This window comes from Sebastes umbrosus, chromosome 10, assembly GCF_015220745.1.
Source record: "Sebastes umbrosus isolate fSebUmb1 chromosome 10, fSebUmb1.pri, whole genome shotgun sequence".
Classification (NCBI taxonomy): Eukaryota; Metazoa; Chordata; class Actinopteri; order Perciformes; family Sebastidae; genus Sebastes; species Sebastes umbrosus.
In genome coordinates this window covers 22,921,530-22,933,759 of record NC_051278.1, presented here as the reverse complement: position 1 = coordinate 22,933,759, position 12,230 = coordinate 22,921,530, and the positions used below count along the sequence as shown (strand labels likewise).

General features: G+C 38.1%; 2 protein-coding genes across 8 annotated transcripts in view; one reads left to right on the top strand and one right to left on the bottom strand.

The window, feature by feature from the left end:
- The first annotated feature begins 10 nt into the window (after positions 1-10).
- LOC119495786 (SH3 and PX domain-containing protein 2A-like) overlaps positions 11-12,230 on the top strand; it is a 73,848-nt gene continuing 61,628 nt past the window's right edge. Inside the window, exons 1-2 of one of the 7 annotated variants that reach the window (XM_037782570.1) lie at positions 11-132; positions 3,300-3,371. In XM_037782570.1, coding sequence (XP_037638498.1) covers positions 3,300-3,371 — 72 coding nt within the window. In that variant the 5' untranslated portion in view covers positions 11-132. Of the gene's footprint in view, positions 133-2,381; positions 3,372-12,230 lie in introns of those variants that run through there. The other 6 variants (XM_037782574.1, XM_037782569.1, XM_037782576.1 and 3 more) reach the window with 6 other exon arrangements.
- LOC119495788 (N-acetyllactosaminide beta-1,3-N-acetylglucosaminyltransferase 3-like) lies at positions 6,320-11,563 on the bottom strand. Its single transcript, XM_037782578.1, has 2 exons — positions 11,293-11,563; positions 6,320-8,219 (listed from the first exon to the last, which is right to left on the bottom strand). Exons 1-2 carry the CDS (start codon positions 11,298-11,300, stop codon positions 7,388-7,390), a joined length of 840 nt encoding a protein of 279 aa, XP_037638506.1. The 5' UTR covers positions 11,301-11,563; the 3' UTR covers positions 6,320-7,387.

Here is a 12,230-nt window from a genome sequence, read left to right as displayed (position 1 = left end):
CATGTAATAGCTTCCTTTCTATAGTCCTTGGCTCTGATGTTTGAGGAGTAGCTGACGTTAACAGCGTTATTTTAACGCTACATCTGTTTTGCTGAATGAAAATTCATTTTTCCACCGAGAAAACTTTATCAGGTGCAAGTGTGTTTTTGTTATAGGTTTTGTGTTGTGACAACCCACTAAATGCTTTTACTTCGGAGGCTAAATGTTGATGTTTCCGCTGTCAGTTGGTCTGCCGGTATGTAGCTTGATGTTAGTTAGCTTAGCTGTATCTGTTTCCTGAATCTCTCGTCGGCAGGACGTTGCTTAGTAGTGATGGGAATTTCGGCTCTTTTTAGTGAGCCAGATCATTTGGCTCAGCTCAACCAAGAAGAGCCGGCTCTTTCGGCTCCCAAACGGCTCATCGTTTTACCACTTCTGCCTTTTTATAATTCAGCCAAATTTAGTGCTGTTTTGCCCTATGATTAGTATGTGTGCACATATATCACTTAAATTATTCAATATAATTTTACTAAACCTTATAATTTCCAGAATACCATAATTTTACATGCTGCTTCATTTCCGACTGTCACTCAGCTTGTCTGCTATTCGTGCACCGCACCGCAACGCACCGCATCGCACCGCACCGCAACACAGGGCAACGCACTGCAAACGCAGCACAAACGCAACACACCACAATGCACCGCACCGCACCGCACCGCACCGCACCGCACCGCACTCTCTCTTTCTCTCCTCCTCTACCTCCTGTTCTGTACCTGTAGACCGTCAGCGCGCCACGCCCCTCCCTGCTTGATGGTATGATCCTTGTCTGTCATCACCTGATTGGTCGCACGGACGTCATTAACACCACATTCAGTCACAGCCGGTGCATGGAGTGCCCGCGGCGCGGAGAAGATCGTCCTATCATTCTGCCTTGAACTATTAAAAATAAATAAATAAATAAATGAATAAATAAATGGCTCTCGGACGGGAGCCGGCTCCCATCGTTCACTTAAAAGAGCCGGCTTTTTGAACCGGCTCGTTCGTAACCACCACATCACTACTGTCGTCATGAAGAGGAGAAAAAAATGGTAGAAGTTGTTTTTGTTCAGGCTTTTTTTTTTTAAAGGAGTCAGATGATGAAGTGGGCTTATACTGATCAGTTCAGCTAGTTCTCAGTCATTAAGCAGTCATAGTCTGGGATTGTTGTTAACTATCACAGGTTTGGTAACAGATCATGCCTTAGTTTAGTTGGCCTTTTATTTTCATAATTCACAGTAAAAGTGGGTATAAGTCATATCAATACACTATCCCAAGATACAACAATATAGGCTACCTTAAGACACTAAGGATACCTGTTGCTCTTTATAATTCACTGTTGGATCATAAAACGTTATTGTAAAATACAATAAGCCCAGTCATTTTTAGTTTTTGTGTCTTTCAGATTTAATAGTAAATAACTTAAACTGACTGAATACATCACGTTATAGGTTGAGAGCAGGATTCAGATCCTTTAAAACTAAACAATGTAACAAGTTCTGCAATAAAAATGTACAAATTAATTTAAAAGTACAAAAGGGTCATCAGTAAAATGTATCAAAAGTAAAAGTAATATATCTGTAATATACTATAATAACTGTTGGATTGTTTTTACAGTTTTACTAGCATTTTAGTGTTGTAGCTGGTTGAATAGATAATTTTATAACGAATGATCATATTATATATCATAACAATATAGGCTACCTTAAGACACTAAGGATACCCGTTGCTCATTATAATTCACTGTTGGATCATAAAACGTTATTGTAAAACACAATAAGCCCAGTCATTTTTAGTTTTTGTGTCTTTCAGATTTAATAGTTAAACTGACTGAACACATCACGTTATAGGTTGAGAGCAGGATTCAGATCCTTTAAAAACTAAACAATGTACAAATTAAATTAAAAGTACTTTGCTCCCCATGTCTAGAGAGTGCAAATAATAATAATTATAATGATAATGATAATAATGATAATAATAATAATAATATAATAATAACAACAACAATAATAATAATATAATGATAATAACAACAATAATAATGATCATGATAATAATAATAACAACAACAACAACAACAACAACAACAACAACAACAATGATAATATAATAACAACAACAATAATAATAATAATGTTAATAATAATAATAATAATAATAATAATACTATAATAACAACAACAACAATAATAATAATGATAATGATAATAATACAAATAATGATAATAATAATAATAATAATAATAATAATAATACAATAAAAACAACAGTAATAATAATAATGATAATAATAATAACAAAAACAATAATAATAATAATAATAATATAATAATAACAATAATAATAATAATAACAATAATAATAATAATAACAACACAAAATGCACCATTTTATTAAGAAGGGGAAATGCATTTTTGTGTCGTGTAGCGCCGCCGTGTGGCCAAATTAACTAAATGTTATTCTCCACTAGGAGGGAGCAAAGCGAGCAAAGCCAATTGCCGTATGCTGAGTTTAAGTGCTGTCGGAAATCCTACATATCACATTGAAATTAAAGGTGTAAGTGATTTGTTATGTGATTGTCAGCTAAGCAGACACATTGTATGTTTCTATGCAGCTGTCCATGCGTGTTTTAGTCATACAAGCTGTTTTCTTGAAGTTAAAAAAATCTGTATACAGTGCATTTAAGTTTTTTTTATAAAGCTATCTACCAAAAAGGCTTTTTTTTGTATAGACTTTGAAGGCAGCAATACAATTCTCTTTTCCATCCACTTTTATTGCAAAAGGAAAATGTGCTTTTCATCACATTGGCGGTCTGTTTTTTCTCCAATGGTTTTCAGTATAAGAGGCTTATGCACAATGATACACATTAGAAACAAGAAACAAGTCTGACTTTACTTCTTCAAGTGGTCCAGTGCAGCAGTGTGTCCAAGGGGGACCGCCCCGCACATATTGACATGCCCTCTTGTCCGTCCTCTGCTGTGGTCGTCCAGGTCCAGCCCCCTTGAGGAAGAGGGGAGACTGATTGAACGCCAGTTTTATTGCGTTGTCATGTTTCACAAGGAGTTCACAAGAAGCTCCGAGACTCTCCCGACACCATCGCTTCATGGATGCACCCAAACTCCTTTTTCTTTCTTTCTCTCCTTCTACCAACTTTGCGGTCCTTTCAAGGCAAATTCCCCTTATGCTTTTTTTGACATTTAATGACGTTTTCATGGCTGAGCATATTCTTTTGTAGCATTTAAGAGTATTTTCTTGGTGCAAATCCCATTTTTGGTTTTGTCAAGATGCAGCTGCGAAACGTCCTAGACGTTAATGTTGTGGACGTGCAGAAGAGAAGGAACCCCTCCAAACACTATGTAAGTTGTCTCCACTTATTGTGTTTCTGCTATGATGTTATTCTATTAACTTCACAAATATAACGTTTGTAAGTTGTCTCCACTTATTGTGGTTCTGCTATGATGTTATTCTATTAACTTCACAAATATAACGTTTGTAAGTTGTCTCCACTTATTGTGGTTCTGCTATGATGTTATTCTATTAACTTCACAAATATAACGTTTGTAAGTTGTCTCCACTTATTGTGGTTCTGCTATGATGTTATTCTATTAACTTCACAAATATAACGTTTGTAAGTTGTCTCCACTTATTGTGTTTCTGCTATGATGTTATTCTATTAACTTCACAAATATAACGTTTGTAAGTTGTCTCCACTTATTGTGGTTCTGCTATGATGTTATTCTATTAACTTCACAAATATAACGTTTGTAAGTTGTCTCCACTTATTGTGGTTCTGCTATGATGTTATTCTATTAACTTCACAAATATAACGTTTGTAAGTTGTCTCCACTTATTGTGTTTCTGCTATGATGTTATTCTATTAACTTCACAAATATAACGTTTGTAAGTTGTCTCCACTTATTGTGGTTCTGCTATGATTTTATTCTATTAACTTCACAAATATAACGTTTGTAAGTTGTCTCCACTTATTGTGGTTCTGCTATGATGTTATTCTATTAACTTCACAAATATAACGTTTGTAAGTTGTCTCCACTTATTGTGTTTCTGCTATGATGTTATTCTATTAACTTCACAAATATAACGTTTGTAAGTTGTCTCCACTTATTGTGGTTCTGCTATGATGTTATTCTATTAACTTCACAAATATAACGTTTGTAAGTTGTCTCCACTTATTGTGGTTCTGCTATGATTTTATTCTATTAACTTCACAAATATAACGTTTGTAAGTTGTCTCCACTTATTGTGGTTCTGCTATGATGTTATTCTATTAACTTCACAAATATAACGTTTGTAAGTTGTCTCCACTTATTGTGGTTCTGCTATGATGTTATTCTATTAACTTCACAAATATAACATTTGTAAGTTGTCTCCACTTATTGTGGTTCTGCTATGATGTTATTCTATTAACTTCACAAATATAACGTTTGTAAGTTGTCTCCACTTATTGTGGTTCTGCTATGATGTTATTCTATTAACTTAACAAATATAAAGTTAGGCTCCACATTGTAAACCATACCTTATAATTTCAGCCATGCTAGCAGCTCTATGGATGGCAGTGGTCGGGTCTGTTGGTCCACCACTTACTTGTTCTGGACTGAAATATCTCAACAACAATTGGATTGATTTGACTTGAAATTTTTTTGTACAAGCATCCATTGTGTCCAGAGGATGAATCCCAATGACTTTGGTAATCCCTTGAATTTTCCCTCTGGTGCCACCATGAGGTTCATGTTTGAGTTAAATGTGGATGGATGGATGACATACATGGTACTTGACTTTTTCATCTATAGCGCCATCAACAGGTCAAAAGTTCAATATTTTGGTTCATGATTGCTTTGCATGGCAGCTGGATTCATATGAGATCACACAAGGATTGCTGAATCACATATCACTCGAAAATCCAACTTGTCAAACTTTAAGTATGTATTTTTTTTAGACCAACCAGGAAGTTAGCATCACTCTGGGTTCCCTCGACAAAAAGCCAATGGGATTTTTCCATTGGGTTTTGGATTATTACAGAAAGTAAACTCTGCGGCAAACACACATTTATGATAATTATACGTTTTGTGATGTAAAATAATCTCCACAAATGAACACCACTTTTATGATTTTGGAAGTGTTTTTTTTATTTAAATTTTTTTTTATTGTGTGATAAAGTGATTACTAAACAGGTGAAGACAAGTGCAGGGACATATGAAAAAACGAGATATTTACAGAGAGAAAGACAAATAACAAATAAAAACGATTTTGTTCAAACAATGATTTTTGAAGTGTAAATGCATTCGCCAGAAGTAAAAAGCTAACATTAGGATACAAGCGAACATATTACGGTTGCGTGAACTTGAGTATACACAACGAGGCTGTAAAGGCGGACTAGTTGGCGTGATGGCGTTTAGTAATCTCATTTAGCCACTTTTTTAGCAACCACCTTTTTTTAAGAAACATAAAGGCTTCAAAATTCACGAGTGGGGTGTTGATGTATTTAATATTGTAGAACTCTTAACCTTGTGTTAACCACAGACCTTATTACCAATTGCGATATGATAAGCGATATTGGAGGGAATGATAATTTAAAAAAAAAAATGAAATAATTATTCTCATTTTCATTGAAAAACATATTCAAAATGATTATGGTGTTATTTTTGTGGGGCTCTGTACCAAACAAAGATGTTTTCCTAAATCTGTAGAATATGCATGTAGGCCAGGACAGCTCTGCAGCGCGACAATATTTAATTTAAAATGGTATTTTGACACGTATTTCGCTTTGATTTCAACACAGAGATAGGGGGAGCGACTTCATTTTCTGCTCAGGTTACATTACTCCACTATACCTTTACATTGCAAATAGTTGTTTGCTGCTATATTAATGCTCTGAATGTCGAATTTAGCTGCTTAATCATTCGAGATCAATGCCTAATCTCATGACTCCTAAAGAGGTTCATGTAGGTAATGCAATTGCATCAGTTGTTTCAGAATTGAGAGTATTTCTTGATTGAAAGAAGAGCAAAGAATGGCACTGCCGGAAAAGATGTTTTTGCTCTTCTCCCGACTGGCTTCGGTAAGAGTTTGATTGACAGATGGCTCATCCAATCACCTGTCAAGTATTTTTTTGCAAGTGCCTGCCCTTTTTTGCCCCCCCGCTGTAACCGATCTGGGCACGCTTACCCAGTATGCCTTGTGGAAAGACCCGCCCCCACTCTGCAAACCTAGCTATGATGCTAACTCGAGCTTCGAACTAGACAGGCCCGGGAAGAGACCGTCTCAGCCAAATTTTGTATGCTATTTTATCATTAAATTAATTTCTGAGAATTTTCGAGGCGAGAAATTAACTATGTAAATTTCGAATATTGTCAGTTTTACGAAAATCCCAAATTTGCTCTAACGTTTTCGGAGTTGAGAAGCTCCACAATCTGGCGCGACAGCGAGCTCGCGCCTGTGGGGATTATCAGTTAGCCAGCCGGACAGGCACACTAACAGAACCCGCTCTCTCAAGAGACCATCTTGTAGACAGGAGGCTTTTATTTCCATTTTTTGTAAGATAGTTAACAAGGAGACTTTAGCAGGATCTATGTAGACGGAGAACTAACGTGGCGCCATCGTGAAACCATGATTTTGGTTTCTTGAGTTTTTCCCAAAGGCAAACTCAGGACAAGTGATACAGAGCAGATATGTATGCTGTAGCAGGGAAAAAACAAACAAACAAACATGCAATTTAATTTCGGTTTGAGTTTGGATTATGTGCTATAATTCAGTTTGTAGTCAGAAAGTATTGCAGAATAGTACCAGCCCTAGTCACAAAACTAACACAACATCAAGTTGACAGGAGTTATGTAAATATGTACCGTAATACACAAAAGATACTCTCCCACACTCCGAATGAAAAATAAAATTATTGGACTGTGCGTCGGACACCCACTGAGAGCTGCAGCAGAGTGGTATTATGAAGCAGTACGAACTTTTTCTCACGATAGAATGAAGAGGGCCATGCATGCTTTCATAAGCAAAGTACCCAAAAGCTCCTTCACCACTTGAAAGGCTCTTCCTTTGTTTCTGGGGGATCACATTTCAGGTCGGGGTCATGTAATCTTTGCCATATAAAAAACATGTTAGCTGACTGGAAACCGTGTACCAGGAGCTCTTCTTTAAAAAAACAAGGATCATATTGATCTATCTTGCTGGAGGGCATGTGCCAAGCATGTGGATGCACACCTATATGGGAAGTGGGACTTAGTTCTGCTTTGGCAAGACACATCCCCATGTAAGCATCATCGATGGGAATAAATCCAACGGACTTGGACATATTGTATATGACCGAAGCTGTGTAGCCAGATAGGAGGTACCCCCCACCACTACACTAGGGGGGGAAATAGTCTGGCTTAAACACCTCCTCTGAAACAAAATACCTGTTCTCTACTTCTCTAACGGGAGGTGAATAAACCATCATGCTGCCAATGAAGAGGTGCTTGCTTCCATCATTATCTTTGAGGCTTTGGAGATACTTAACCATGTTATCTGTGTTGGCAAAGACGTCATCATCGCCATTTAGCAGGAAGCGAGCGTGTGGACAGTTTATTTCCATCCATTCGAGGAAGAGTATCTGCTTCAAGGTTAGGTTGTACAATGAATCTTTGAAGTCCCATTGGAGGATGTCATTATACTCACGTTGCTCCAGTTGGAGGAGTTTGTTCATTCTCTCTCTCTCCAGTAGAGGGTTAGGGTCTGTATTTCCTACGATGAAGACCCTTCGAATCCACACACCATTGTGTAACCTCTCTTTAGCCCAGGTTTTGCGCAGCACCTTTCGGCGGTCGTAGTTCACAGGCGCACTTTTAATGACCAACAGAAGGAAGACGTCCGCAGATTTACTAGGTCCACCACATTTGTCAGGAATGTCCAGCAGCAGGGGGAAATGGCGACAGTGTCGATAGTAGAGAAAGTTTTGAAAGTTAACAGTAAAAGAGCTGAAGCCTGATTGGTTGGCAGCACTCACATTTTGTTGACATCTTGGCCAGGAGTATGCAGTGGAGTTGCTTTTGGTGGGTGCCTTTGTTTGACTGACACTGTTTTTAACATCTCGTAGATGAAGGGTTTTGTGGTCAGTAAAATATTCATAGAGGTAGACAGTCACAAGGAGAGCTCCCAACAGCAAGCACATTCGTGCTTGGGTTTTTCTTCTTGTTGAATTTCTGCAGTGAAAAACAAAACAGTTTCCCCATCAACACATTTCAATCTGGCATAGATTGATATATTTAAAACTAATCAGTTATCATGGTTAAAAAAAAAAATTGTTAAGATGAGGAAAAGATTGTTGTCATGGTTAAAAGACAGAAACGTTAGACTATCGTTAGGTGACTGGATGCAAACACAGTATCATAATAGTTTTGTCTGTGCAGATTCTCAGTCATCCAGGTTATTGTATACCTAGATGAGCCAAATCAAAGGCAAATGGCCTTGATTCTTGGATTCTAGTAGATGTTTTGCTCTTTCCTCCAAAAGGCTTCCTCTGTTCTGATTGACTGGTGGGGAGTCCCAGGCATTTAACCTCTGTAGGGTTGTCCACACCTTGAAAGTCACTTGTGGGATATTAAGACACGAATAAGACCTGTCTGTCAGTGAGCATCCGTCGGCTGAGTTTCTTTGGTGTATCCTGCACCGTCGGCTCTAGTCTGCCCGTGGAGGAGTGTGTTTGTGTGTTCTCTCTCTCTCTCTCTCTCTCTCTCTCTCTCTCTCTCTCTCGGGTGCACGCTGTCCGGAGGCCATACATAATTACAACTATCCAAACCCATTACAATAGTTGTTTTGGGATTACTTGTGACAGCGCTAGTGTCCACCTTCAGTTGCACTCGCATATCAATCTGCACACTGTCGATAAATCAGAATTGTTACTTTTTAGGTATGCAATAAATGCAATTAGCACCACCGCAAACCCTAGCCCGGGTGTTGGTGTGAATGGGACACACACACACACTAATTCTTGCTCACATGATATACGATGATGATCTAAAAAAAAGGGGGGGGGAGCATATTTGCAAGTCCAACTGGTGCTCCTAGTTATAAAATTTAGGAGCACTGTCTCCCAAAAATGGTCACAAAATACAACTAAATGGTCGGAATCTGGAGCCCTATGTCAATAACCTCTTTTACAAAGAGATTCCGCAATACTGCCCCTATAGATCCGCTATTACGCTGGCTTTACTTTTTTTTTTACACAGAACCAAACAACGCCAGCTTAATGATGCCCCAGTGTGTGATTTCAGATAGCATGCCAGGATTCCAGAACCAAAAGCGGCGTGACATGCAACACAACAGCGCCGGTGTGCCCCGCGATGCCGGTTGTCCCTTTTTCAGAGACATCGATTTGGCTACTACCTCCACTGCCGGCTTAACGGTGGAACAACCCTGTCCCCCCATTCCGTGTTCTTACCATTTATACTGAACGGCGAGGCGGAATAAGGGCACAACATTCTCGCCTTGAACAGGCTGTGTGAAAGAGGCTACTGCGTCTACTTTGCATCTTCACAAAGCCACTGAAATTCTAAAATACACTTTTTGTGAGAAAACAACTTGCATCTACATGAGCATTTCCAGGTCAGGTTTTCAAACAGTGAAACGCCTAAACCAGGGGTCTGCAACCTTTACTATCAAAAGAGCCATTTTAGGCAAAAATCTGTCTGGAGCCGCAAAATATTTGAGCATTGTGATGAAGGTAACACAGTTTGTAATCTAAGTATATAGTATATAAGTCTAATGCAGTGAGGGCCAAATTTCCAGAATGAAGTCATAATATTACGAGAAAAAAAGTTGTAACATTACGAGAATAAAGTCATAACTTTACGAGAAAAAAAGTCGCAATATTACGAGAATAAAGTCATAACATTACCAGAAAAAAAAGTCGTAATATTGCAAGAATAAAGTAATAACTTTACAAGAAAAAAAGTCATATTACGAAAATAAAGTCATAACTTTTATTCTCGAAATCCCAATTTTTTTTTTTTTTCCTCAATGTGGCCCTAATACTCCATCTTACCGTCGTACCATAGACCTACAACGATGATAAATAAAAATGAAAACGTAAACACAAAACAGTTATTCATTTCCATTTTTAAAAATCTACAGGGAGCCACTGGAGAGGGGCTAAAGAGCCGCATGTGGCTCCGGGGCCGCAGGTTGCAGATCCCTGGCCTAAACAATAGAAAAGCGGCTACATTTCTTCTTCTTCTTCACCCACTTTTCATTTGGCAAACCACAACACTACACATCACAACCAATATCTGAGACAAACATCATTTTAGTGTGACAGAGGGCTGAAATGGAGGGAAGAGCACTTTTAAATTTAACCGGTTTATTTTATCTTAATTTATCTCTGTACTTTATTTCCCGTTTCCTAAACAAAGATCTATCCTAAGACAAATGAGTAAATAATTAAATTACAGAAAGGTTAAGCCTATATCTTTACATTTAGATTGCATGGTTTAACTGGTATATCATTGTGATTATATTAGGAGCCAAATACTGTGCATGCTCAGGTTTAGTTTAGTTTAGTGTGCACAAAAGTGCCACGGGCCCAACGAGGCACACATCTGTGAAGTTTCATGAACACACCTGGCTAGGAGTGTAAGAAAATATTGAAAAAATTGAATATCACGATATATTTTGGGATACTGTATCGATTCTCAAAAACAATGTATTGATTTTTAATTAATAGTTTTCATGCAAAGATGAACTCAGTCAATACTCTATTTCATTGGCAAAGAGATGCACCCTCTCAGTGTATGTGCCCTCTCAAAGTAGTGCAATGATGTTGGATGTTACAGGGACTTTGATAAATGCAGATGCAGATGGAAACATTTTTTTTTTTACTCAGATCTTATACACATGGTGGTGTGTTCTTTATACTATGACAGTTGTCCTGAAATTAGATAAAAAACTAGTAATATATTGCCGTACTTACAGTATCGCAATTTATCTCAATATATTGAATTGTAACCCCTGTATCATGACATGTATCGTACCACCAAATTCTTGCAAATGCACAGACCTACACCTTGCACAGTTGCGATGCTATCGCAATCTCAAAATTCTGTCCGCAGACACACACCCACCCCCTTCCCCCCACACACACAGACTCACAAGGCGAAGACAATGCCAGCGTCATTATGGCTTTTAAGAATATAATTTGAACTTGTTTTTAAGAAAAATTAAAATGTACCAAAACATTTATCACACAATTAAACCCGTCCTTCATTAAAAATTAATTACCTGGGCATTTTTGTAGATCCTGTGAGCGTGTAGTGTGACGGCCTCAGAGGTGCTGATCAAGTGATTAGAGGCAGCTGTTCTCTAGTCTATAAGACCTGCCCCATCCTGAGAGTTGTTGGATGCTGTCAGTGTTTGCTTTTGTCGTGTAGTTCCTTTTAAAGCTGAAGTAGGCGAGATTGGAGCAAATATGATTTAAAAAAAAGTTATTTTTATAAAACGGTCGCTATATGGTGACAGTAGTACAGGTAACCTGAAAAAAATCATATACCTCTGTGTCCTCTGGTGTCCCCCGGTGTCCTCCGGTGCTCCTAATGGCATCTGGAAGATTTCACAGACCAGAGGAAAAGCAGTATGAGCTGATCTGAGGTCTGCTGTCCAGCTGCTGTCTATGAGAGCCGGCTGTCAATCACTCGCGAACTTCGACCAAACGGTCAAACTAGGCAGCGCTGATCAAATATTAATCAATATTATGTTACGTTAATGCCTATTTCTCGCCGCAAATGTTTTCAGAATCCCCTTGTAGTGTACGGTTTAGCTGTAAAATGACACATGACCGAGCAGAGCCAACATGAACGCTCTCTCAAAGAAATGACCTGTGATTGATCAAAACAGTAAACAGAGCCATGAGGAGGAGCAGAAGTGTAGTTATCTCTCAGAACACTTGAATTACAACATGCTGAAAGGTTATTATGGAATTTTTGCCCAATGATGCCAAAAATATACTGCCTACTGACACTTTAACATTTCTTAATTAATCTTGGCAGCCTGTTTTTCTGTCCGCTTAATTTGTTAACTTGATTCAACCTTTGTTAAATAAATATTTGCTTGTAGTTACACCTTGGCGTGTTACTTCCTTATTTGTTATGGTCACAGAGCCATGCCATTACATTAGTGATTATCCCTTTGTCACTAGTCAGCCTGTGCAGGTTGGGTACTTG